Here is a 26,940-nt window from a genome sequence, read left to right as displayed (position 1 = left end):
CACTCCCGCCCCCCCCAAAAAAAAAGAAATCCAAAGCTGGTCACCCAAATACCAACTTGAAGCAATTTAGCAACAAAGTAAAGGCCAGAGTTGGGATGGTAGCTGACAGCAGATTTGAAGGGATCTTTGGGCTGTTGGAGGATGAGTTCTATGATGAAAATACTGGAAAATCAACCATTTGCTTAAAAAGGTAAAGGCATTTGGGTTGTTTATCCTAGAAAAGACTGGATTGGAAGGAAGTGTAGTTAAACTCAACTGTTTTATTTTGCAACATGGAAGAGTCTGATTGTGCCCAAGGAAGATCTTCCTGTGACAAAGGAGGTAAAGGAGGTGGTGACATGCCCATCCCTGGGAAATTTTAAACTCGGCTGGCCAGCAAATGGCTCCAGCATGGCCTGGTCTGGGAGTAGGAGACTGAAAGAAATGACCTCCATCTGTCCCTCTCATGACCAGGACCTCTGGCTTGTCCTAAGTGTTCTGGCCAGCTGCACAGCACGGATTAATGGGCCAAAGGGAGCCGCTCTCTGATCTGCACTAAGCTTTTCAGGTTCTGTGGCCGCCGCCATCAGCCACAGATGTAATGAGATCCGAGGCTTAATTACCACAATGCAGGTCTGCCAGCACTCTCTCCTGATGACTTTATCTTGGCTCCTGGAAGGATGGGGGTGGCAACAGTATGTCGGCAGGAGAGGAGAGCCTGAAGCAGGGACTCTGGACCCTGGTGATTCGGGGGGGATGTGGGCTGCAAGAGTGGGTGGAGGGGGCGACTGCAGGACTCAGTACCTGACCTCAAAGAGCTCACGATGTGTCGAGAGTTAAGACCTCTAATCCAGGAGATAACCAAGGCAGTGTGAGTCAACTCACATGTGCGAGGCACACACAGATGTCGGCGGAAACTTTGGAGGCATGAACAAAGCTCCCAGAGGAGGGGCGCTGAAGGGTGGGGGGTGGGGCTTGGGGGCGTGCAGGTTGGAGAAGACCTTGAATGTCAGGCTAAGCAGTTGGGACTTCACTTCATAGGTAGTAGAGGGCCGTTGAACGTTTTTGAGCTGCCTGAACGATCCACATTTCCTATGGAAGTTTACAGGACTCCTGAGGATGGGCTCTGCCTAACCCCCACTCCCCCGAGAATAGTCTCCTTCCCTCCCTCACACTCAGCTGCAGCCAGCACTGAACTTAATGCCATGCTCTGAAACGTCCTTCACAGTCTCTGTGCTCCTGGCTACGTTCTTTCCTTATACCCGGTCTCAATGTTAACAAACATCACTCCCTCTAAGAAGCCGTGCGGACACCGCCCCTTTCCCCCAAGCCTGGCCAGAGGCCCCTTTTCAAGGCTCCCACGCTTGCTGTGTCTGCCCATGAGATCACGGCTCTGTGCTGTCATTAATCATTTGTCTGAATTCTCTGCTAGACTGTGATTCTGTTGAGGCTAGGGGCGGTATCTTGTCCCTCAGCGTCGCTAAGAGCCAGCATAAGACCGTAATGCGGGGTGGATGCGGCCCAGGAGATTACTCGGGTTCCTCCCCTTTCTCTGCCAGGGAGTCTTTTGAGGACAATAGAAAATCACAGGTGTCAACAGGTGCAGGCTGGTAGGGAATGTCCTCTTAACTTGAATGATCAGTCTGTTATTCTTACAGGAAGCAAAATGTGCAGAAGACACAAAACAAACTCCGACCTCCTCCCAGCTCCTTGAGAATAAAGCGAAGCGGTGGCCATTTCTAGGCACGCCTGAGGACTATTTGAGGAGGGTGAGGCGGAGGGTTACGCACGGAACTACAAGCAAAACCCTCCGCTCGAGAGCAGAAATCGCGGCGGCTCCACTTCAGGCCACCAGGGGGAGGAATCACACCGCATCCCGGGCCTTGGGCGGTTTCGCACGACCACGCGGGGCTGGGAGGTCGCGTAGAACTCTGGGAATTGTAGTCTTAGGGTTGTAATGCGCTATTTCGCGCACTGCACATCGGGAGTTGTAGTTCTAGATTGAGGAACGGGAAGTACTTCCAAGGGTCCATTTTGAGCCCTGGAAACTACAATGACCAAAGGGCCACGGGTTCCTGGGCCGTTTCTCATTTCCGTCGAGTTAAACGTCTGGGGCTGCTTCTGAGGAATCTGCTTGACTGGGTAAGTTTGATTGGAGAAAACACCTATATCTCAATTGAGTTCCCTGCAGACTTTCGTATTCTGGCCCGGTTTGGGGCCTCGGCGTCTCTCAATCGTAGGAATTGCACATTAATCTTCGTCCTTTACGTCTCCTATTCAGACACCTGTAGCCACCCACTCCCTTGACCCTCCCACGGTCGCCTCGCACTTTTAACAGGCAGCGCCCCTGGAATCCCCACTGAGCTCCCGTCCCAGGACCCAGGGCCCGCAAGCCCCACCTTGGTCCCCACAGCCCTACCTTCACCCTGCAGCCTCACCTCCCTGAACCCCGGGCTTCTTTATGCTCCTCCACCCTTTGTGTACTTTACTCTTACTCTCAATTTTGTTTTTCACGGCGGTGGAAGAAGGGTCCCCATTCCTTCTTTCCGATCCGCGATTACCCTGGACTGGAAGTCAGCCGACCCGGTTCTAGGCCAGCTCTGCCCCTCACCCTCTGTGACCTTGGGCAAATCATACAACTCTGGGACTCAGTTTCTTCCTCTAAAACGGAGATGACTGTTGCCCCATCAGTCTCAGGTGAGGAGTGTTGAGGAGCCAACAAGCTAGTATGTGTGACGATGCCTTGTAAACTGTAAGGCCCTCACAAGAGACAGATTATTTTTATCACAATTATTAATGTTCTGGAACACTCTTATCAGGCCTCTTCTCTAGCTCTGCCACCTTGTTGCTCAATCTCATCCCTCGAGTGCTTGGTGTCTTCATTGTCTACGAGCTGGATGATATTTCCTCACTTCCTCCAGAGACCAAAGGTCAGGCCAATGAGCTTTTAGTCTTCAGAGAGCTTTGTCTGAAAGGAAGCACAAGAGAAGTGCTTATCTTGGACTGTATCTTGAAATATCCGGTGATGAAAGGGTCACACAGCTGGCAGAGCAGCAGTCCTCTGCTCACCAGAAACAGGGTCCCAGCAGGAGAGGACAGCTGCAACCTAAGCTCCATCCATTCCCTCTGGGCTCCTCTGGGCCTGTTCGGTAGACACTGGCTTTGGTAGGGGTGTCTGAGGCCTGAAAAGGCTGCTGGGAAAGAATCTGTTTTGCCAAAGGGCTTAATCCAGGAAAAATGAGAGACCTTGGCTAGGAAAGAGAGACATAGCATTGTTAATTCGTTCCTAACATTTTATAAGCACTCAAAATACACCAGGCCCTAGGCAATATTTTCACTTATGAAGTATCCATTTTACATATAAGGAACTTGGCCGGTTGCGTTGGCTCACGCTTGTAATCCCAGCACTTTGGGAGGCCGAGGCGGGCGGATCACGAGGTCAGGAGATCGAGACCACGGTGAAACCTCGTCTCTTCTAAAAATACAAAAAATTAGCCGGGCCCAAGTGGCGGGCGCCTGTAGTACCAGCTACTCGGAGAGGCTGAGGCAGGAGAATGGCGTGAACCCGGGAGGCGGAGTTTGTAGTGAGCCGAGATTGCGCCACTGCACTCCAGCCTGGGCCACAGAGCGAGACTCCGTCTCAAAAAAAAAAAAAAAAAACAACATATAAGGAACTTGAGAGGGCATGTGGTTAAAATAATTATAGTTGCCTCCTGTGGTTGTAGTACCTTCTATCCATCAAGTGCTTTACATGCATTATTTAATCCTCATCAACAATCTCATGAGTAGTTACTATTTCTTTTTTTTTTTTTTGAGATGGAGTCTTGCTCTGTCGCCCAGGCGGCTAGAGTGCAGTGGCGCGATCTCGGCTCACTGCAAGCTCTGCCTTCCGGGTTCACGCCATTCTCCTGCTTCAGCCTCCCAAGTAGCTGGGACTACAGGCACCCGCCACCAGGCCCAGCTAATTTTTTGTATTTTTTTTAATAGAGACAGGGTTTCACCGTGTTAGCCAGGATGGTCTCGATCTCCTGACCTCCTGATCTGCCCGCCTCAGCCTCCCAAGGTGCTGGGATTACAGGTATGAGCCACTGCGCCCGGCCCATAGTTACTATTTCTTTTTGAGACAAGGCCTCGCTCTGTCACCCAGGCTGAAGTGCAGTGGCGCAATCTTGGCTCACTGTAGCCTCTGGCTCCCAAGCCCCAGCAATTCTCCTACCTCAGCCTCCTGAGTAACTGGGACTGCAGTTGCATACCACCACATCCAGCTAATTTTTAAACTTTTTATAGAGACAGGATTTTGCCATGTTGCCCAGGCTGGTCTTGAACTCCTGGGCTCAAGCAGTCTTTCCCACTTGATCTCCCAAAGTGCTGAGATTATAGGCATGAGCCACCGCGTCTGGCCATAGTTATTATTTTTGTTGTGAGAATAAATTATCAGAAGCTTAGAGTTTGAGGAACTTGTTCAAGATCACACAGCTAATAAGTGACGGGTAGAATTCAGAGTCATCAAAACCTTTTTCCCCCATTATTCCATATAGCCTTATTTTTAGATCAAAAACAAAGATTAAAGAAGACTTGAGATGGGTTTAAATCAAAGCCAAATGAAGGAACATTTATTGAGTCCCAACTATGTGGGGAAAGCGTGCAGATAGACGGTTTGGCCTACAAAAAAATATAAAACCCAGTCTTTACCCCCGGAGTAGATCTGAAGAGATGAGGCATAAGTGTACCAAAAATTAAATAGTATTCATTGGATAAATTAATTATTGAGACCAGCTATATGCAGGGCACTACATTAAGTCTAGTGATAGGAACATGCTTCTGGGTGGCCATGGGGATTATAGCAAGTGAAATCGTAGTCGTGAAAATGGTGGACCAGGACACAGTATACACTCAGTAAGTGTCTGCTGCATGCATACATGTCTGAATGAAAGAAAAGTTCATCCAGAGACATTTCTAATTGAAGTCCAGACCAGAGGTTCTCAAACTTTGCTGATCAGAAACACCTGGGAAGCTTTTACAAACGAATTGATCCCTAGAAATAGGGGCCCCAGAATATACATTTTTGAAAAGCTTCCCAGGTGATTGTGACAATAGGTTCAGGAACCTAAGATCTAGATTCTCTATAGACCACTGTTGCAGGCAAGTCACTGGTTGAAAACTACTAGAAAAGGTGTTAATCCAAGAGCTGCCCTAAGGTAGTCTAAGATTGGTTACCAGATCATGGATGTGGACAGTGATCAGAAATGAGAGGAGGAAAGGTTGGAAGGACCTGGGAAAGCTTCACAGAGGACTAGAGATTTCACTGGGCCTCAGTGGATGGAGAGGCTTCTGGACAGGTACCATCATGAACTATTTAGACAAAGTGAGCAAAAGAAGGTAGAGACACATAGGCTGATTTCCTTGGAAAATTCCATGACTTTTATTAGAAATGACTCTGGATGCTTTGTGTGAATGTCTCTTTGGCAAAATTTGCAACTCAGATTGGATTTTTCCATCTCTCCATCCTATTTGGACATCAGTCAATGTGAGCCTAGGAAACAAGGATTCATTTGCGTGTTAGCTTCACTCTGGCCAATTAGCTTCTGTAATTTTTATTTCCAAACAATTTAGTTGATGATCTTCCCAGAAACTTTCCGGGAGCACAAGAGAGTTCTGCTGTCTTCTGTTTGGCCATTTCCAAGTCCCCTTATCCTGATTCCTGTCCTAAGTGCTGATCTCTATGCAGAGTGAGACAAAAATCTGTTCCCATAAGAAGCTTAAGGACTATTGTCCTGGTTCCCCAATCTTAAAACCTGACTTATTGGCTCTTGACTCCCCAGATTCACTCAGTGGCCAAATCCTAGTGTTTCTACTTTTCATTCAATCAGCACATTTCTTGGATGCTTCCTAAGAGTCAGGTACCACACCAGGTGCTTTGAATGCATTATTTCATTTTATTTCCATAGCAACCCTGTGAGGATGGATAGCATTCCCATTGTACAGATGGGGAATCAAGCTTAGAGAGATCAGATAACTTGCATAAGATAAGAAAGCTAGGCAGGGCTGGCACAGTGGCTCACTCCTGTAATCCCAAGCACTTTGGGAGGCTAAGGCGGGAGGATTGCTTGAGCCCAAGAGGTTGAGACCAGCCTGGGCAACATGATGAAACTCCATCTCTACAAATAAATATAAAAATTAGCCGGGTGTGGTGGCAAGTGCCTATAGTCTCAGCCACCCAGGAGGCTGAGGTGGGAGGATCACTTGAGCTGGGAGGGTGAGGCCACAGTGAGCCACTGCACTCCAGCCTGGGAGACAGAGCAAGACCCTGTCTCAAAAAAAAAAAAAAAAAAAAAAAAAAGCTAGGCACCAAACGAGCGGGCCTCCACTGTGGTTCTTTCAGACTATCTCTCATGGACATGACCTCATTTCCAGAGTAGATTCCAACTTTTTAGCTTAGCACTCGAGGGACTGCTCCTCCCCAAATCTGGTCACAACTTTCTCTTCTCACCTTGTGTTGTTTCTCACACAAGCTTCCTTCTTACCGTGCCTTTGCTCGCTCTCTCCTGCTTGAAAGAGCCTTTCCCATCTTCCCCTGCTCTCTACTTCCAAGCTAAAGGAACACTGTTTCTTCTCAGAACTCCTGTGGTCTTTTGTCTGCCTCTCTTTTATGACAGTTGAACTTGCAGCTGCTTCATTGTCATGTGAGTGACATGTGTCTTGTGGCCCCAGCAGTAGGTCTTCCATGTGCAGACCTCAACAACAAGCGATGGGGAAAGGTCAGGGTCTGAGGCTAAGCAGAGCTCATCCCCCTTCACTCTGGCTGAACAACCCACTGACATCAGGAGCTTAGCTTCTTTTTCAAAAGAATTGGGTTTGTTTTTTAAATTTGCTAAAAAGAAACAAAATGAAGACGCTATCTGTAGTAGAAAGAAAATAATTTCTTATCTTTCAAAGTTAAATAGAATGATGTTAGGATTGTTGAGACCAGACAAGTGGCAGCTGACAACCAGGAGACTGTGTGTTGTTATCATCGTTCTGCTTGTGACTCTGAGCAGCTCACTTAATCTCTCCGGACCTTGGTGTCTTCCCTGGGAAAGCACATGTATGTACACGGAGAAGGGGAAAACGACTGTGGGGAGGATTGACAGAAATGCTCTCTTAGGTCTCTTCTTACCCAGACATGCTTTGACTGGAACTCCCGAATCTCTCCCAGAGCATCTTAAAGGAAGCAGAATAATTTAATCATTAACATGTGGACCCCAGACTCAGTGTGTATCCATTTAGATGCTTTTGGTTGCAACCAGAAGAAATCTAACTTCAGTTGGTTTAACCAAGGGAACTTACTGACTCATGTAACTAGAAAGTCTAGGAGTGGGTCAGGTTTCAGATATGGTCTAATCTGTGGATTCTTAATGTCTTCACCAATGGGTCTCTATTTCTCTGTGATTCTTTTGGTTTTGCCATCCACCATGGGTATCTTCATCCTCAAGGTGGCAGAAGTGACTGCTGTGGTTCAAGGCCACTTGACAGGTGACATCTACACATCACACTAGTTCAAAACAGGAAATAACTTTTCTCCCCTCAACCATCATACCAAAGTCCCAGGCTTTACTCCTATTGGGCCGACCTAATGCCATACGCCCACTTTTCATCCAAATACTGACCAGAGAATAAGAAGGACTGACTGGCTCTGGTTAATTAAGGCTCAGCTCTGGAGGTTAAGGAGGGGTCAGCCCCACCCAAATCACAAGGCAAGGGATACTGGGAAGTTTGATGTTCTCATGTTACAACCATACTGCCCAAGATCGAACTCTGGCTCTGCTTACCATATGTTACTGGGTAAATTGCCTTTGTCAAGCATCCGTTTCCTCATCTGTAAAATGAGATAATAATACGTATCTCAGAGGACTGTTGAAAGAATTAAATAAAATAATATGTGAAAAGCACTAAACATAGTTCCTGGCACAGAGTAAGTGTGACGATGATGTTGATGTTGGAGATGATGAAACTGAAGAGGGTTAGGGGAGCACTGGCCCCAGTTTAGGAAGCAGCTGAGCCGTAGGAATGTTATCTAGTCAGGAGTGTGCATGCCTGTCACGCTGAAAGCTTCTCTTTGATCTACTGTCCACATCATACTTTTCTCTACCTCTGCTTTTTTTCCTTTTAGGTTTTTTTCTATAAGTGCTTTCTTCCTCCTCCCCTGCCTCTCAACTTCCTCATCTTTAAAGGCCCAGCGTAAGTGCTACCCCATATTCAGTAGTTTAAAGCTGGATGTGGTGGCTCTTACCTGTAATCCCAGCTTCTTGGGAGGCGTAGGCAGGAGGATTGTTTGAGCCCAGGAGTTTGAGACCAGCCTGGATAACATAGCAAGACCCTGTCTCTCAAAAAATCAAACAGTTTTAAGAAAAAGCTTAGTTCAGTGACTTTGCATCTGTATAACTGAATCTCCCCCGAGCAGGATCAGCAGTAATGGTTAAGAACTTGGCTTCCGGATTAGGCAGAGATGGGTTTGCCACTGGGTAACTTGGGAAGGTTATTCAACCTCTTTATGCCTTAGCTTCCTCATCTGTAAAACAGGGTCTTTTGTTTGTTTGTTTTTTGAGACAGGGTCTCACTCTGCCACCCAGGCTGGAGTGCAGTGGTGCAATCTCGGCTCACTGCAGCCTCCACCTCCCAGGTTCAAGTGATTCTCCTGCCTCAGCTTCCTGAGTAGCTGGGACCATAGGTGCCCGCCACTGCACCCAGCTAATTTTTGTATTTTTAGTAGAGACGGGGTTTCGCCATGTTGGCCAGGCTGGTCTTGAACTCCTGACCTCAGGTGATCTGCCCGCCTTGGCCTCCAAAATGCTGGGATTACAGGCGTGAGCCACCACGCCTGGCCAAAACAAGGTCTTAATAGTACCTACCTCAGGACAGGCGTGATGGCTCACGCCTGTAATCCCAGCACTTTTGGAGGCCAAGGTGGGTAGATCACGAGGTCAGGAGATCGAGACCATCCTGGCCAACATGGCAAAACCCCGACTCTACTAAAAATTAAACAAAAAATTAGCTGGGCATGGTGGCACATACCTGTAATGCCAGCTACTCAGGAGGCTGAGGCAGGAGAATCGCTTGAACTAGGGAGTCAGAGGTTGCAGCGAGCAAGATCATGCCACTGCACTCCAGCCTGGCAACAGAACGAGACTCCGTCTCAAAAAAAAAAAAAAGTACCTACCTCAGAGAGTGGTTGAGACAATGAAATGATGCAATGTATATAACGTCTATAAAGAGGTCTGTACAGTGCTAACCATAAATAATGGATCTTAGTGGTTACTATTAGCCTCAGGAGAGCAAGGTCTGCATGACAGTCTCTGCAGCAGTTGCTGCTGTGCCGCGCACATAGTAGCTGCTGGATAAACATTTGTTAATGGGCTGTGAGGACTATGGAGGGCTCTCTTTCCTCTTCACAGCCGTCTCCTTACCCTACCAAAGTAAAAAACAACCCCCAACCTTGGCAAAGGCAATGTAGCAAAGTAGTAGGTGCAAGATTTAATGAGTGACGGCAGGGAGGATGAGGTGCTAAGGAGGGGTGGACAGGATAACAGATAACACATTTCAGCAACAGGAAGCCAAGAGGAAACCAGCAAGCGGCTGCTGTTCTGTGTTCCCCCATCCAGCCAGCAAGTTCAGCTCCGGCAAGTCATTTGATTCACCCAGGGATGAAATGGGGGTCAACCAGTCTGTGGGTTTTCCACCTGTCACAGGACCTCACCTCGTAGGCTGTGGGGATGTGATGGAGGGTCAGAATCTCCAGGTAAGTGTCCCCAGCTCCCTTTCTTCTGTTTGCACTGCTTCTGCCGGCACCATGACTTACTGATCACAAGTCTGATCCTGCACTCCCACGGTGGGGAAAATGAATTAGAGCAGGTCTGGATTGGTTATCAAGCCCCCAGGTCTGTCTTCGTGAGCTTTTTCTTCCTCTTTCCAAACATTAGAAACATCCCAATAGACAGAGATAATGGGTTCATTTTCCACCTAAGAGGAAAGGGGGGACTCTAGCTTTGGAGGCAGCTCGCAGATCCTCTCACCTTTTTTGAGGGCAGATGCCTGATCTTGGAAGGGTTCTAATCGTATCATAATCCAAGTGTGTGAGAGAAAGAGCCATGGACGTGTGCCTTTGGCCTTGGACTCCCTGACCTGGGTAGGGGGACAGCTTCCTCTTCTCTCTCCTGCCTTGATCTGTTTTCTCCTCCTGCTTTGACTTCTGGACTGGTCCTCTATCAGGTCCTAGGACTTTTTAATTAATTAACTTATATATATGTATATATAGTAGAGACGAGGTCTTGCTATGTTGCCCAGGCTGATGTCTAACTCCTGGCCTCAAGCGACTCTCCTACCTCGGCTTCCCAAAGTGCTGGGATTACAGGCATGAGCCACTGTGCCTGGCTTAGTTCCTAGGTCTTTCTCTGCTAGCCCTTGGACCTCCTGTCTCCGTTGAGAGGCACACACTTCCTAGTAACCCCTCACCTACTCCCATGTAAAATGAGTTTGCTGTTGCTTCCTAGGGGCTGTCCTAGCAGAGTGGCCTGGATGAGCTACCAAGGCCACCCTGTTCAGCACGAGAACTAATCTCCAACTCCTGGGGCTCCTCCAGGCCTAGGCTCAGGGCCAGATTTAAATCTTTCATTGTCCCAAGCACTCAAATATTTTTGGTGCCCCCTCCCACAATGTAATTCAAAATACAGATGGCTATTTGATATAACGTAAGCTTTACATATATGCTAAAAAGCAAATTGTTTCTTTCCAGATTTCTGAATGTAAAATTCAGGTATGATAATTGAATCTTCAGTTTCCCTGTTTTGATGTCTTGTTTTGCTGGTGCCCCAAACACCTGCTGAGTGTGGCTGTTGGGAAATCTAGCCTGGGCTCCTTGCTCTGAGCAGCTGCTCTCTTCTTTCCTACAGGGGAGCTTCTTTCGACTCTTCTACCCCTGCCAAAAGGCAGAGGAGACCATGGAGCAGCCCCTGTGGATTCCCCGCTATGAGTACTGCACTGGCCTGGCCGAGTACCTGCAGTTTAATAAGCGCTGGGGGGGCTTGCTGTTCAACCTGGCTGTGGGTAAGAGCTGGCCTGACCTCTGCATGCTTTCCCAGTTGTTTGGTTATGTTCCTGGGAGATCCCCAGGTGGATGCAGTACCTTATAGCCTGCAGCGTCCAGGCTTTTGTAAGGGGCATCCATTAGCCAGTGTGGTATGGAGAGTTGGGAGAGAATTACATATGAAAGAGCTTTGGTGACTGAGTTAGACTTTCCTGGATTCAAATCCAGACTTTATAATTTACTAGCCATGGGGTTTGGGCAAGTTACTGAACCTGTCTAAATACGTGCCTTTGGGGGTTTGTAGTACGGGATGTACGTAAAGCCTCTAATGCAGTGCTTGGGACATATAATGTGTTCCATAAATGGCACCGATTGCTCATTTATTCAGCATGTATTAATTCCTACTCTGTGCCAGCTATTGTGTGTATCAAAGAAAGCTTCTTAACTATCAAGGAGCATACAGTCTCCTGCAGTTTTCCCTCTAGCCACCCCTCTTCTGAGTAGGGTAACACTGAGTCATCCACTTCCCCCAAAGGTCCCACACGTAGGAATTCCACCCAGTGCCTTGGCATCTCAGCAATTTACCCCAGAATTCAGTACTGCCACTTTGGACTTAGCTTCCCATTTTCTTTTCATTTCTTTCTTTTTTTTTTTTTTTTTGATGAGACGGAGTCTTGCTCTTATTGCCCAGGCTGGAGTGCAATGGCACAATCTCAGCTCACTGCAACCTCCGCCTCCTGGGTTCAAGTGATTCTCCTGCCTCAGCCTCCCGAGTAGCTGTGATTATAGGAGCCTGCCACCACGCCCAGCTAATTTTTGTATTTTTAGTAGAGAGGGGGTTTCACTTGGCCAGGCTGGTCTCTTGACCTCATGATCCGCCCACCTTGGCCTCCCAAAGTGCTGGGAATACAGGCGTGAGCCACTGCGCCTGGCTTAGCTTCCCATTTTCTATTGTGTTCACTCTTCCTAGGGAAGAAAGGGAGAAGAAATAGGTGATTAACTGCCTTGAGCTGCTCAGGGACCGATGGTGGTTCTCCAGAGGGGAGAAACACATGTCCCCACCCACACCTATACTCAGGCTGCCCTTGGGATAACAGCTTTGGGGCAGCCAGATATTCTATAGCCCATGTCTCTGCTAGGATCTTGTCGCCTGCCTGTTAGCTGGAATGGCCCTTTTAAGACAAAGGACTCTGGATACCCCTTGATCATCTTCTCCCATGGCCTAGGAGCCTTCAGGTAAGATCTTCTTTCCCCCAGACCTTGCCATACTCCTTGCCTGGTGACAGCTGCTGAGTCTTAGCTTATTCTCAAAGGGCAAAAAAAAAAGACATTTCCACCTGCTAGCTGTCTTATCTCCCATCCGCTTCGTCCCATAGCATTGGCTTCACCTTCTCCGGAAGGCCTTTTTCAAGTCCTTTTCACCTTGTGGAGCCTTTCGGCAGCCTTCATATGCTTTACTTCTCATTGTCCGGCATTTATATAAATATACACTTTTAGCTTTCCTCCTATGTGATAGCCCAGAAATGCTAGAAGGAGCACGAGCTTTGTGATCAGAGCATCATTTATTTATTTTTTTTCAGACAGGGTCTCATTCTGTTGCCCAGGCTGGAGTGCAGTGGCGTGATCACAGCTCACTGCGGCCTCAACCTCTTGGGCTCAAGCAATGCTCCTGCCTCAGCCACCAAGTAGCTGGCATGTACCACCACGCCTGGCTATTTTTAATTTTTTTTTTTTTTTCAGGGACAAGATCTCACTGTGTTGCCCATGCTGATCTCGAGTTCCTGAGCTCAAGCCATCCTCCCGTTCCAGCCTTCCAAAAGTGCTGAGATTATAGGCATGAGCCATTGTGCCCCACCGAGAGTCATTTATTTAACCTGAGGGTTCACTCTGTGTGTGGCACTGGCGTAGTAGTGAATAAGACAGACTTGCTCCCTGCACTTGTGGAGCCAGCAGTCTCGGCCTCCCAAAGTGCTGGGATTACAGGCATGAGCCACTGCGCCCGGCCCCATGTGTTCTTATTTAAGCTTGTGAATGTTCTCTCTGTCTGTTCATCAACATATATGTCTAGTTTAGGTCCCAGAATGTTGCACATCTCAAAGGCATCTGTTTTTGCCTCCCAGCCCCCAAACCATTGTCCACACTGTAGCCATGGAGATGTTTTTTTTTCTGAGACGGAGTCTCGATCGGTTGCCCAGGCTGGAGTGCGGTGGCATGATCTCGGCTCACTGCAACCTCTGCCTTCCGGGTTCAAGCGATTTTTCTGCCTCAGCCTCCGAGTAGCTGGGATTACAGGCACCCACCACCATGTCCAGCTAATTTTTGTAGAGACAGGGCTTCACCATGTTAGCCAGGCTGGTCTTAAACTCCTGACCTCAGGCAATCCACCTGCCTCAGCCTCCCAAAGTGCTAGGATTACAGGCATGAGCCACCGCGCCTGTCAGGGAGATCTATTTTAAAACGAAATATGATCTTGTCATTCCAGCACTCAAAGCAGTGCCCAGCATATAATAGGTACTCAATAAATATTTGTTGAGTAAATGAATGTTTTTTCCCTCTTAAAAATTTTTGGCCGGGCACGGCGGCTCACTCCTGTAATCCCAGCACTTTAGGAGGCCAAGGTGGGTGGATCACCTGAGGTTGGGAGTTCGAGACTAGCCTGACCAACATGGAGAAACCCTGTCTCTACTAAAAATACAAGAAATTAGCCAGGTGTGGTGGTGCATGCCTGTAATCCCAGCTACTTGGGAGGCTGAGGTAGGAGATTTGCTTGAACCTGGGAGGTGGAGGTTGCAGTGAGCCAAGATCGTGCCATTGCACTCCAGCCTCGGCAACAAGAGCAAAACTCTATATATATATAAAAAAAATTTAATAGCTCTTTGAACTTAATTCAGTTCTTTTCATGGTCTTACCTTGATGCAGGTCCAAGACAAAGTTTCCAGGCCTGTTCCTTGCTGTTTGCTCCAGTGTAGCTCTCCAGACAAAATGGCCTTCTTTCACTTACTGAAAGGCACTGGGTTATTTCCTGCCTCGCTATCTTCATCTGTGCTGTGCTTTGTGGCTGATCTTTTTGCCTGGACTATTCACTGTTCTGCTCTTCTCTTCTTCTTCCCCCTCTCCGTCTTTTCCTGCTAATTCCAGATTACCTTTAAGATCTTAGTTTGGATGTCATTGTCCTAGGGACACCCATCTTGACACCTATATTATATTAGGTTAATTTTTCCAGAATGTGCTTTCATAAGACAATCTATACTTCTCAGCATTTGACATAACTGTAATGAATTAATTACTTGTGTAATTATTCTTTAATGCCTGTCTTCTTCACCAGATTGTAAGCCTTCTGAAGGCAGAGACCACATCTGTCTTCTATTGCTCTGGTTTCTAGGACAGTGCCTGGAAAGTAGTTGTTTACCCATAAGTATTTACTGAATGAATACAAGGGCTGTGCTCTGCTAGGTTCTCATTCATTCAGCAGACATCTGTGGAGCACCTGCTCTGTGCCAGCCCCTTGGCATGAGAGGAAGGTGGGACATACCAAGATTAACAAATCGAGGAAATCGCATCTGCTAGAGTAGCAGGAACATAGACTCCTGTAACTGTAGCCCATGGCAGGAAGTGGAGAGTAAACATGGAGATGAAGTTAGAAAGGCAAGTAGGTGATTTTTGATGCTGCTTTCTTGTTCAATAAATTGAGTACCTGCTGTGTGCCAGGGCTGGGCATTCGGTAGTGAAGACGAGAGAGTTCCTTCCTTCAGGAAGATTATAGTCTAGCAGGGAAAAGAAGCAAAGAAACCTTTTCCTCCTAGGCCAACAAGTATTTATGGAGAGACCAGGTGAGCACTTTGGAGGTGGTCCTTTTGGTCTAAGAATCTGTATTGAGACTTCACAATTCATTAGACCTGGGCGAGTCCGTTATAAATACTCTCATTAACCAGAGTGAAATTCCAAGGAAAAAGGAAGGGAGGATAAGGAACATTGTTTCCTCTCATTGCATCTGTGGTTAATTCAGGCTCTGAAATCCTTCCCATGGGTCATGGACCTATGGTTTCCTATCCTAAGTTGGAATGTGTGCAGTTAAATACCTAACCATTCTCAGTGTGCCACTGTCTCATTTGATTCCCACATATCCCCGTGAGGTACACAGGCAGGAATGCATATTTTTCAGCTGGGCAAACAGGCTCTGGAAGGCAGACTTGCCCAAGGTGACACAGTTTGAACTGGGAAGGGATCAGAAATCTCTCTGGCTCTGAAGTCCAGTTCACTGCCTTCCCTAGAAAAGTGGGAGAAGGTGAAAAGGAACTTAAGAACCTGATCTCCCTGTATCACTTAGAAATTGGACAAGTTGTATTTAACAGAAAACTTCCAAATAATAGTGACTTAAATATGGTAATGTTTATTTCTCTCTCAAGTGAAAGGAAGCCAGAGGTAGACAGTTAAGGTTGATATGGTAATTCCACAAGATGGCTGCTAGCAGAGCATTGTTGGAATGAGGGTGAAGGCTGGGCTGTTCTTTTGATCCCTTTTCCTTGTTCCCTTTTGAATCTCCAGGACTTTGTATTCAGCCTTCTGCATGGAGCTGGCCTCACGTGGCTTTGTGGTTGCTGTGCCAGAGCACAGGTGAGGGATGAGCTGCCATGGATTGGGTGCCTGCAGTGAGCCAGGATATAGGCTAGTCCCCTGTCAATGTACTATTTCTAACCCTCTTGACAACCATGCAAGCCAGCATTATACCCCTTTTAAAGAAGAGAAAACCAAGGTTTAAAGATGTTAAATAATTTCCCAAAAGTGACATAGCTGAGTTGGAATTCAAACCCAGATCTGTCTCTAAAATCTGTATTTTTTCCACTTCCTATGCATGCCCCAGATCTCCTTCACTACTAGCCAAAGGGTGATCTAGAGCCTCCTGGATGAAAGGGAGGCTTTGGTAAAGGGGAAAAATAAACTCAAGGATGTTTTCTGGTTTCTCTCTGATGATGTGTGTGTTTCAGGGACCGGTCAGCGGCAACCACCTATTTCTGCAAGCAGGCCCCAGAAGAGAACCGGCCCACCAATGAATTCCTGGAGGAGGAATGGATCCCTTTCCGTCGAGTTGAGGAAGGGGAGAAGGAATTTCATGTTCGGAATCCGCAGGTAAGTTTGTGCCAGTTGGGGAGGGAGAGTTAATGAGCCTGTCCTCCCCCTACTATGTTTGATAGCAAGACTTTTAGTTAACCCTCTCTTGAAATGTCAGTCGTAGCGGGTCTGAGTTTGCCACATCAGTGGAAATACATAGGCTATTAATCAGGACTCTTGCAATTGCTGTGACAGAAATCCAACTTAGGCTTACTTAGGCAAGAAAGGGAATGATGGGCTCATATAAGTAGACTGTAGGAAGAGCAGGACAATTGGAACCAGACTTAAATGCCGTCAGGATTTGTTCTTCATCCTCATTTCTGTCTCTCTCTTGGTTGGTGGGTCTCATCGTCAAACTGGCCTACTTTCCAAGGTTAGAACTATAAGTTTTTGAGACAGGATCTTGCTCTGTCACCGAGATTGGAGTGCGGTGGCATGATCACAGCTCACTACAGTCTCAATCTTCTGGGCTCAAGAGATCTTCCTACCTCAGCGTCCTGAGTAGCTGGGACTACAGGCATGCACCACTATGCCCAGCTACTTTTTTTTTATTTTTTATTTTTTTGAGACAGAGTCTCACTCTATCACCCAGGCTAGAGTGCAGTGGCACCAACATGGCTCAATGGCAACCTCAATCTCCTAGGCTCAAGTGACCCTCCTACCTCAGCCTCCTGAGTAGCTGGGACTACAGGCACACACCACCACACAATTTTTTTTTTTTAGTAGAGACAGGGTCTTGCTATGTTGCCCAGGCTGGTCTCAAACTCCTGAGCTCAAGCGATCCTCCCACTGTGGCCTCCCAAAGTGCTGGGGATATAGGTGTGAGCCACGGCACCCAGTCAGAACTACAGCTCTTGACAGCTCTGACCTTGTCTGTGTTCAGCCTTGTCACCTATGAGAATAGGACTGTGTTTGAGTTGCTCCGCGAGTCCCCTACCCTCGTGCCAAACTGCAGTTTGAAAAATCCTAGAGAGGGATTCCAGGCCTGGGGAGAAGTAACAAAATGGGAAGTTCCCACCAGAAATACATTGTTAGAATGGGGGTGGGAAGGCCATCCTCAAAAGGCAGGGTTAACAGGAGAAGGAAAGGGGGTAAGTGCTTGGGAGACAAAAACAATAGATGTCTGATGTAAATGGGCAGTGGAATCCAGTACTGGTTTGCTAATAACAGCACTCTTAATTCCTTTTGTTTTTAAAATGCTTTCATGTACATCATCTCGTTGGATCCTTCTGACAGCCCTGTGGTTAGGTAGTTAGAGTCAGAACAACAGGGCTGAGTCTGTTATGCTGTTAGACAATGCTTATGTGAGCTGCAAGGTAGCTGAGCCTTTCTCGGGACGTGGCGCCCAAGGTGCTTGCTGAGGCATGGGTGGGTAGACTATCTGTGCATTCTTCCTTGGCTCTATACGTGAGGGAGATTCTCACTGGACAGTTGTGGAGTGTTCCAGTCCCACTGGGACTGTCTCTGTTGCAGGTGCATCAGCGGGTAAGCGAGTGTTTACGGGTGTTGAAGATCCTGCAAGAGGTCACTGCTGGGCAGACTGTCTTCAACATCTTGCCTGGTGGCTTGGATCTGATGACTTTGAAGGTATGGAAGCAATTGGTATGACCTAGAGCCCAGTATTCAGGGCTTTCTCGGTTACAAGTAACAGAAACCTAACTAACTGGTATAAACCAAAAGAGAATTGATTGGCTCATATAACTATCAAGAAGACTAAAGGCCAACTTTAGGCCAGTGTAGTTAGACCCACGGTCTCAGACATTCTCTTCAAAGCCCTGGCACTCTTCTCTCCCCTCTCCTGGTTTGGTTTCTCTGTATATATGTGGTTTTCTCACCAGACTCTCTCCTTTAGGCAAGAAAGGTGGTCGCTAGCAGTTCAAGCCTGCACACCAACTTACAGCTCCAGTTTTTTTTGCTTTTTTTTTTTTTTTGAGACAAAGTCTCACTCTTGTCGCCAGGCTGGAGTGCGATGGCACAATCTTGGCTTACTGCAACCTCCACCTCCCGGGTTCAAGCGATTCTCCTGCCTCAGCCTCCTGAGTCGCTGGGATTACAGGTACCTGCCACTATGCCTGGCTAGTTTTTGTATTTTTACTAGAGACGGGGTTTCACCATGTTGGCCAGGCTGGTCTCGAACTCCTGATCTCAGGTGATCCGCCCGTCTGGGCCTCCCTAAGTGCTGGGATTACAAGCGTGAACCACCACGCCCGGCCAGCTCCAGGTTTACAAAGAAAAGAGACTGTCTTAGCTTCCACTAATCTGGGAAAGCTGTGACCCTACGTGGGTCTCATGTCCCTCTGGGCCAGTCCCTGTGTCAGAGGGAGAGGGTATTCCAATTACGTTCCCATTTCTGGGTCAGGTGATTGACCACCCACAGGGCCAGATGGATGGCGGGGAGAAGATTGAGGCTACTGAGCAGCAAACAACCTGTGTCCACTGCAGGCTCAGTCCTTCTTTTGAGGGGATCCCAAGAACCCTCCCGGGAGGGTATAATACCATCCTGGTCATGGAATTTGGTGCTTATGAAGATACATTCTTCATGCCCCACCCCCACCCAATCTTTTTTTCTCCATAATTTCAAAAGTCATTCAGGCTCTATTCAGAAAACCAAGAAATTTCACGAAAGCATGAAGAAAAATGAAAAACGTTTTTCGATATTTTGATATTTGTCCTTCCAGTTATTTTTACATGTATTAATATATGTATTTTTTTTACACAATTATGTTGTCATTTAATACAAGCTGTTTTGTGGCCTTATTTTCATTTAGCAAGACAGTATGAGTATCTTCTTATGTCAATTAATATTTTCCTATGGCATGATTTAAAAAAAACTTTTTTAGAGACAGGGTCTTGCTATCTGCCCAGGCTGCACTCAAACTCTTAGGCTTAAGCAATCCTCCTGTATAGCTTGACTTTTATTATTTATTTTTATTTATTCATTTTTTTTGAGACAGGGCCTCACTCTGTCACCCAGGCTGAGGTACAGTGGTGTGATCACCACTCACTGTAGCTACCTCAGCCTCCCAAGTAGCTGGGACTCCAGATGTGCGCCACCATGCCCAGCTAATTTTTTGTATTTTGTAGACATGGGGTTTCACCATGTTTCCCAGGCTGATCTCAAACTCCTGGGCCCAGGCAATCCACCTGCCTTGGCCTCACAAAGTGTTGGGATTACAGATGTGAGCCACTGCACCCAACTGCATGATTTTTAATAGCCATATCATATTGTATTGTATGAATAAGAATGGTGTGTGTATGTGCGTATGTGTATGTATATATAAATATATATAAATACAGCCCAGCGTGGTGGCTCACGCCTGTAACTCCAGCATTTTGGGAGGCTGAGGTGGGCGGATCACAAGGTCAAGAGATTGAGACCATCCTGGCCAACATGGCAAAACCCCATCTCTACTAAAAATGCAAAATTTAGCTGGGCGTGGTGACGTGTGCCTATAGTTCCAGGTACTCGGGAAGCTAAAGCATGAGAATCGCTTGACCCTGATCCTAGGAGGTGGAGGTTGCAGTGAGCCATGATTGTGCCACTGCACTCCAGCCTCGGTGACAAAGCAAGACCATCTCAAAAAAAAAAAAAAAAGGCATTGGGAAATGGCAGGCTACAGTCCAGTTAGATTAGTTAAGAGGCAGCCTTTTAGGGGAAATACAGCATATAAAAAAAGCTAAGTACATTTTCGTCTATCAAATTGAGTAAGATCCAGAAATTGATTACTCACTCTGTTAACAAAGTTGTGGGGAAGCAGATATTCTCCTACATTGCTGGTGAGAATACAATTCGTCCCATGGAGGGCATTTGGCAATTGATATCATCAACAGTACAAATGCATATGTTTCTTTGACCCAGTAATTTCCAGTTTGGGGAATTTATCCTACAAATAAATACCCGCACACATGCAGCATGATAGATGGACAATGTTATTCATTCCAGTGTTGTTTGTTATGGCAAAAGTTTGATAGTAACCTAAACATTCACCAGTGAGGGAACTGGTTTAATTATAGGACAATGGATGTATTTGCTTGGTTAATGCTTATTGCTAGAGTGTGTAAACCCCACATTTTAGTGGCTTAACACAGTAGAAATATATTTTTCTCCTACATAAAGTTCAATATGGGTGCTCCTGTGTAAGAGGCAACTCAGGGATCCCTGCTCCTTTTATAATCTCTTATGGCTCTACCCTCTCACAAAATTTGTGAATCCCAAATTTGTTGTTTGTATTAAGCCAACAGAATGGGAAAGGGCATAGAGGTTTGTATGAGACAATTTATGGACCAGGTCTGGAAGTAGAGATATCACTTTTGCTCACATTCTGTTGGCTAGAACAATCACAAGTCCTTATCTAACTGCTGGGAAATAGTTTAGCTGTGAGACCAGGAAGAAGAGGAAAAGATTTGGTGATCGGCTGGCTGTCCGTACCATGGCCAAGTCGCTGTGAAAAAGGATGTGGAAACACTTTATGTACTAATGTTGTTATGTACAAAAAGATACAGCCCTAGCTGCATGAAAAGAGGGAAAGTGTATATATTCACGTTGACTTATGAATATAAGCAATCTCCTCAGGGACACATAAGAAACTGTTACCTGTTTGGAGGTAGGTGGCAGGCAACCATGTAGAAAAAGACGGGGTAGGTAGGAGACTTCTTTGTATACCTCTGATTTTAGAGGTATATGAATATATTAACCTGGTTTTTTTTAAATGCTGAAGAGGCCATCCAAGCAAGATGCTGATCTGAGGGTACTGAGTGAAGGGGGAGGATGTAGGTACAAAACCTTGGAATAGACACTGGGGAGAGCAGAGCAAAAGTTCAGAGCAGAGGCTGGGCCGTAGAGCCTGGAGAGGCCTCTAGAGCCCCTTAGCAAGCAGCTGCAGTGGCTTTTTATATAACCATACCCTGAAGGCTTCTGGGGACGACTAGAAATAGATACATGTGGAGCGTGTTAGAGTGCACAGACTCTCTCTTCCCCTTGGCTTTGGATAAAAATCACGACATATATCCAAAGAGGAAGTAGAACCTGCACTGGCAGTCTTTGCTCCAGAGTACAATGGATGGGCAGCAGGAGCATCCCCGTTTCACCCTCAGCTCAGTCCATGTCTCATGGACCCTTGGACCAGTTTATAAGGCAGAGATTCTAGAAGATGGAGGTGGCTCTTATTCTTAACATGCTCATAAACCGATGGGTCAGTGTGGAATCTGACCATTTCGAGCCATTCATTTCTTCATAGATTTTTAATTTTTTTGAGACAGGGTCTCACTCTGTCACCCAGGCTGGAATGCAGTGGTGCAATCATGGCTCACTGCAGCCTCAACCTCCTGAGCTCAAGCGATCCTCCCACCTCAGCCTCCTGAGTAGCTGGGACCATGCATGCATACCACCAAGCCCAGCTAAGTTTTGTACTTTTTTGTAAAGACGAGGTTTTGCCATGTTTGAGCCCTGGCTGGTCTCAAACTCCTAAGCTCAAGCAGTCCACCCACCTTGGCCTCCCAGAGTGTTGGGATTATAGGCGTGAGCCACCACACCTGGCCTATTCATAGATATTTGAATGTCTACCCTGGTCCACTATTGTTAGGTGGTGAGATTACAAAAGTAAACATGAAAAGTGTGATTCTCACAATTCCTGCCTACACAAGGCTATTCAGTCTAAGGATTGTTTGACTGTTGCCCCTTCCATAGGCAAGAGATTCTTGACAGTGTGGTGTTGGTGGACTCACTTGCTGTATTGTGCCTTTGGCCTCATTGCCTCACTATTTCTTCCTCTTGCTCCTGATGAATTCCTAAAGAAGCAGTCCTGAGTTTCTGACTTGGCTAAGTTCTCCACTTTCCTCAGGGCAACATTGACATGAGCCGTGTGGCTGTGATGGGACATTCATTTGGAGGGGCCACAGCTATTCTGGCTTTGGCCAAGGAGACCCAATTTCGGTGAGTTTCCTAGTAGTGTTGCTGTGCTTAGCTCCATACACCATTTATTCATTTAGCAAGTATTTGTTACACAAGTACTATATTCTTGGCACTGTTTAGGTACTGAGGATTCAGTGGTTAAACAAGAAAACAAGATCTCTGATTTCATGGGATTATATTATTGTGGGAGGAGACAGACTAGTGAAAAAGCCAACAGATAATTAAATCCCCATGACCAAGTGCAATGAAGAAAAATAAGGCTGAGCATGTTGGCTTACTCCTGTAACCCCAGCTCTTTGGGAGGCTGAGGCAGGAGGATTGCTTGAAGCCAGGAGTTTGAGAACAGCCTAGGAAACATCACAAGACCCCATCTCTACAAAAAAATTGAAAAAAAAAAACAAAACTTAGCCACGTGTGATAGTGCATGCCTGTAGTCCCAGCTACTTTGAAGGCTGAGGCAGGAGGATCACTTGAGCCCAGGAGTTCGAGGTTACAGTGAGCTCTGACTGCACCACTTCAGCCTGGGCAATAGAGCAAGACCCTGTCTCAAAAAAACAGAAAAAAGAAAACAGGCTGATATGTCTCTGAGAAAGTGAAACCAAGACTGGAAAGGCAAAGAAGCCAGCTGTGTGAAGATCTAGAGGAAGATCTTTCCAGCCAGCAGGAATAGCTAATGCAAAGGCCCTGCAGTGGAAAGAAGCTTGCTGTGTTAGGGTGGGAGGAGCGTAGCGAGTGAAGGGGAGGCAATTTAAGCTGTGATCAGAGAGAGAAGCAGGGGCCAGATCACAGGGTCATTTGGCCAGGGTAAGGAGGTGTAGACTTTATTCTAAGTATGATGGGAAACTGTTGAAGATTTTCAACAGAGAAATACCGGTCTTACATTTTAAAAGATCCTTCTGGCTACTATGTGAAGAATGATTGTAGCAGGACAAGACTGAAAGCCTAGAGGCTCATTAGAGAGATGCTGTTTCAGAGTCAATGTGAGAGATGATAAATTTACATCAGGATTGAGATAGTGGGATGGAGAGAAGTGATTGGAGTCAGGATATGTTTTAGAGTTTTCAGGATTCGGTCATGTGGGAGGTGAAGTAAAGAGAGGAAATCCAGGTTTTTCTTTTTATTTTTTTCCTTTTGAGACAGGGTCTTGCTCTGTTGCCCTATGCTGGAGTGCAGTGGTGCAATCAGCTCACTGCAGCCTTAACCTCCTGGGCTCAAGTGATTCTCCTGCCTCAGCCTCTCAAATAGCTGGGACTACAGGTACATGCTGCCATGCCCTGCTAATTTTTTAATATCTTTTTAAGAGATGATGTCTTGCTATGTTGCCCAGGCTGGTCTTGAACTCCTGGGCTCAAGTGATCCTCCTGCCTCAGCCTCCCAAAGTGCCGGGATTACAGGGATGAGCCACCATGCCCAGCCCAAGGTTTTTCATTTGTGTATCTATTATTTGAGTGGAAGATGATTGTCCTTTATTGAGATGGAGAAGAATAGAGGAGCATTTCAGGGGTCTGAGGAGGGAAATGGCTAAATCTTAAGGCCGTAATATTGCCCTTGGTGACACAGTTTTGCTGTTGGCACCAAGGAGGCTTTTCCTGACCTCACATAGAACCTTGTGCAATCGGGGCACTAAGTTATATTGTTTTGCCACCTTGTCTGTTCTGTCTTCCCTGCTAGACTAGGAGCTCCTTGAGAGCAAGAACACTCATTTATGTCTATATCCGAAGCACATAGTAGACACTCAATGAATGCTGAATGAATGAATAATTAAATGAATGAAGCGCCATTCTGTGGAACTCAGGTCAGTCACCTGAGAGAGTAGATCCAGGAGAAGAGGGAGATCTGATCCTTGTTCTCGGGGAGTTTGATATCTAGAAGGATCTTTGGTGTAAAGTAAAAGTGATCCCTATCTAAGATCCTGACTGAAGGCCGTGGGCCCTGGTACCCCCTTCCTGGCTTTCTGAGCCTTTACCCCACCAGAGGGAGGAACTCTGCCCTTCCCTCCACCACTCTAACTATTCTTGCCTGGGATTCTGCATGGCAATTCCAAATGTCTGGTCCTATTCCAGGTGTGCGGTGGCTCTGGATGCTTGGATGTTTCCTCTGGAACGTGACTTTTACCCCAAGGCCCGAGGACCTGTGTTCTTTATCAATACTGAGAAATTCCAGACAATGGAGAGTGTCAATTTGATGAAGAAGATATGTGCCCAGCATGAACAGTCTAGGATCATAACCGTTCTGTGAGTAAACCACAAGGTCGTGATCCCAGTGCCCTCTCCATTTGCCACTTGCTGTGGCGCCCTCAACTTCTGGATTACCCAGAACTTTCTACCCATTAGTAGGATACCTGAATACTCCCTGAATTGCAAAGTCTAAATTCTTTTAGAATTTTCTATCTGTCCTTCTTCTCCACTGAGCTCCATCTACAGTGATTTATTCCATAGTTTATCTGACTTTATGACAGGATTTACCTAGTGCTTTCTGAAAAAGGGCATTATGGGATTGTGTGTTGGAAAGGAAGTGGTGTGGGTTTGGGTGAGTTTCAGAGATTGCTAGCCTCATTTGGGAATTTTATTGGGTCTTTGGAAGAGTGTGAATATGGTAGACCTTTGATATTCACCAGACACATTTCTAGAGACCTTCATGAATACCAGAATCACAGATCACTGTTAACATATGTTGTCTTCCATAAACCATCTATTTTCTGGTCAAGAGAAGCCACATTTTCTTCACTTCCATCATCAGCACTATCAGTTGGTTTTCTTTTGGGAGCCATTTTTCACAGGGAAAAAAACATTTTTAGTGACTTTAAGAAATGTTCCACATGTGGGAGGTGATATTGAGCCACAGATGTCGGGCTGAGATCTCATGGACTGCTCCTGCCCTGCAGTCGAGCCCAGTGGCGCACAGGATTCAAGGATCCATCTGGTTCCTATTTTCAGCAGAATGACAAGTGACTGCATACCGTGGACCTTTGGAGTCACTGGGTAGTCGAAATGCCAAATCCAGAGCCCTTGAGCACTGGGGCCGGCAGCCTGGCCAGTGGCTTCTTCCCTAGCTCATCTTGGTCCTGGCCTTCTTTCCTAGGGCCACCCCTCCTCCTTCAGTTAGGTTTCATGGCAGTAGACACTGCCTGAATGCTTCCCCAGGTCAGATGCAAGATAATTGTAACCAGGAGGGAAAGGAGGTGAGGCCAGTTGGGAAGGGGTACACTCAGGGGACTTAACGCCTGGCAATGTATCATTTATTCAACTGAGTGCTGGATACTCAAGTATCCCATATATTATTCTATACACCTTTTTGTGTGCCTTACCTAATGCATTTTTTAAAGTCAGTTTTTCTGTGATATCAGACAAATACTTTAGCATTTAGATTCTCTTTCTCTCACTGAATTGACTAGTAAATTCAGTTATGAATAATTTAGCCCAAAATTAACCTAGTGAGGATTTCACCTGCAAATTAAATATATTTCGTGCCAAAGGACTTAAGTTCCAACTCAGAAACCCCCTTTTACAAAGCACTCACTCTTACTTTTCTGATTGTTTAAATAAAGGCAAGTAATTCCCTTTCCCTCTTCACTCTGTGGTACAGTTCTGAAGAATAACTTGGCCGGGTGCTGTGGCTCACGCCTGTAATCCCAGCACTTTGGGAGGCCGAGACGGGCAGATCACGAGGTCAGGTCTGTAGTCCCCTACCGGAGAGGCGGCAGAAAATGGCTGAACCGGAGGCGGACATGACCGAGATTGCCAATGCTCCAGCCCGTCTCAAAAAAAAAAAAAAAAAAAAGAATAACTTAATTTGTTTTGTGAATGTTTGAAATTCACCAGGCAAAAGCCACAGCTAATAGATTGTAGTAACATAGAAATACCATGTGCCACAGATCCCACCTCCTTGCTCCTGTCTCCGCTCCCGCTAACTCAACCTTTTCCCTGCACTGCCAGGCATTGTAGTCTAGGGGTCAAGCTACCTTTGAAGCCAAGCACATCTGGCTTCAAATCCTAACTCCATCCCCAACTACTTGTATGACCTGACCCTAAGCAGATCATTTCTCTCCTTGGATTCTGTCAAGGGGGAAAATACTTCCCTTACAAGGTTGCTGTGAAAATAAAGTGTGATAATGCATGAAAAGCACCTTGCACATAGTAGGTACCTAACACACACCTGTATGCCCTAGCCGCCAGACCCCTGCCAGTTGTTTCTCTTTTCCCCTAGTGGTTCTGTTCATCGGAGTCAAACTGACTTTGCTTTTGTGACTGGCAACTTGATTGGTAAATTCTTCTCCACTGAAACCCGTGGGAGCCTGGACCCCTATGAAGGGCAGGAGGTCATGGTACGGGCCATGTTGGCCTTCCTGCAGAAGCACCTCGGTAAGGAGAAAACTGGGGCTCTTGAGGCAGCTGTGGGGTCCCTTAGATGTCCTTGCAGCAGAGTGAAATCTCTGACATGTCTGGGATCTGGGAAGGAGATTAATGGCAAATGGAAAACCTGAGTGAAGGAGAGACTTACTTAGAATTACAGAAAAAACAAGGCCAGGTGCAGTGGCTCATGCCTGTAATCCTAGCACTTTGGGGGGTTGAGGTCGGAGGATGACCTGGGGCCACGAGTTCAAGACCAGTCTGAGCAACATAGTGAGACTCTATCTTTACCAAAAAAAAAAAAAAAAAAAATAGCTGGGTGTAGTGGCACACACCTATAGTCCCAGCTACCCGAGAGGCTACGGTGGGAGGATCAGTTAAGCCTAGGAGGTCTAGGCTGCAGTGAGCCGTGATCGCACCACTGAACTCCAGTCTGAGCAACAGAGCAAGACCCTGTCTCTAAATAAATAATTAATTAAACAAATAAATAAGAAAAAACGCTTAACTGTCAGTTTGGAGATCCTGACTATCTT

At 46.5% G+C, this 26,940-nt stretch overlaps 1 protein-coding gene across 4 annotated transcripts in view; it reads left to right on the top strand.

The window, feature by feature from the left end:
- The first annotated feature begins 1,962 nt into the window (after window positions 1–1,962).
- Window positions 1,963–26,940, top strand: part of PAFAH2 (platelet activating factor acetylhydrolase 2) — a 36,338-nt gene continuing 11,360 nt past the window's right edge. For 2 of the 4 annotated variants that reach the window (XR_009214987.1, XM_032759385.2), the window contains exons 1-10: window positions 1,963–2,121; window positions 9,618–9,754; window positions 10,905–11,058; window positions 12,178–12,274; window positions 15,584–15,652; window positions 16,024–16,165; window positions 17,621–17,734; window positions 21,988–22,079; window positions 24,122–24,292; window positions 26,265–26,419. Coding sequence is in view for 3 of the 4 variants with exons in the window: in XM_032759385.2 (XP_032615276.1) it covers window positions 9,665–9,754; window positions 10,905–11,058; window positions 12,178–12,274; window positions 15,584–15,652; window positions 16,024–16,165; window positions 17,621–17,734; window positions 21,988–22,079; window positions 24,122–24,292; window positions 26,265–26,419 (1,084 nt within the window). In the remaining variant the exon portion in view is untranslated. Of the gene's footprint in view, window positions 2,122–2,663; window positions 2,677–9,617; window positions 9,755–10,904; window positions 11,059–12,177; window positions 12,275–15,583; window positions 15,653–16,023; window positions 16,166–17,620; window positions 17,735–21,987; window positions 22,080–24,121; window positions 24,293–26,264; window positions 26,420–26,940 lie in introns of those variants that run through there. The other 2 variants (XM_058444523.1, XM_032759386.2) reach the window with 2 other exon arrangements.

Source organism: Hylobates moloch, unplaced genomic scaffold (genome assembly GCF_009828535.3).
Source record: "Hylobates moloch isolate HMO894 unplaced genomic scaffold, HMol_V3 SCAFFOLD_9, whole genome shotgun sequence".
Taxonomy (NCBI): domain Eukaryota; kingdom Metazoa; phylum Chordata; class Mammalia; order Primates; family Hylobatidae; genus Hylobates; species Hylobates moloch.
This window is presented reverse-complemented; position numbering and strand designations above follow the sequence as displayed.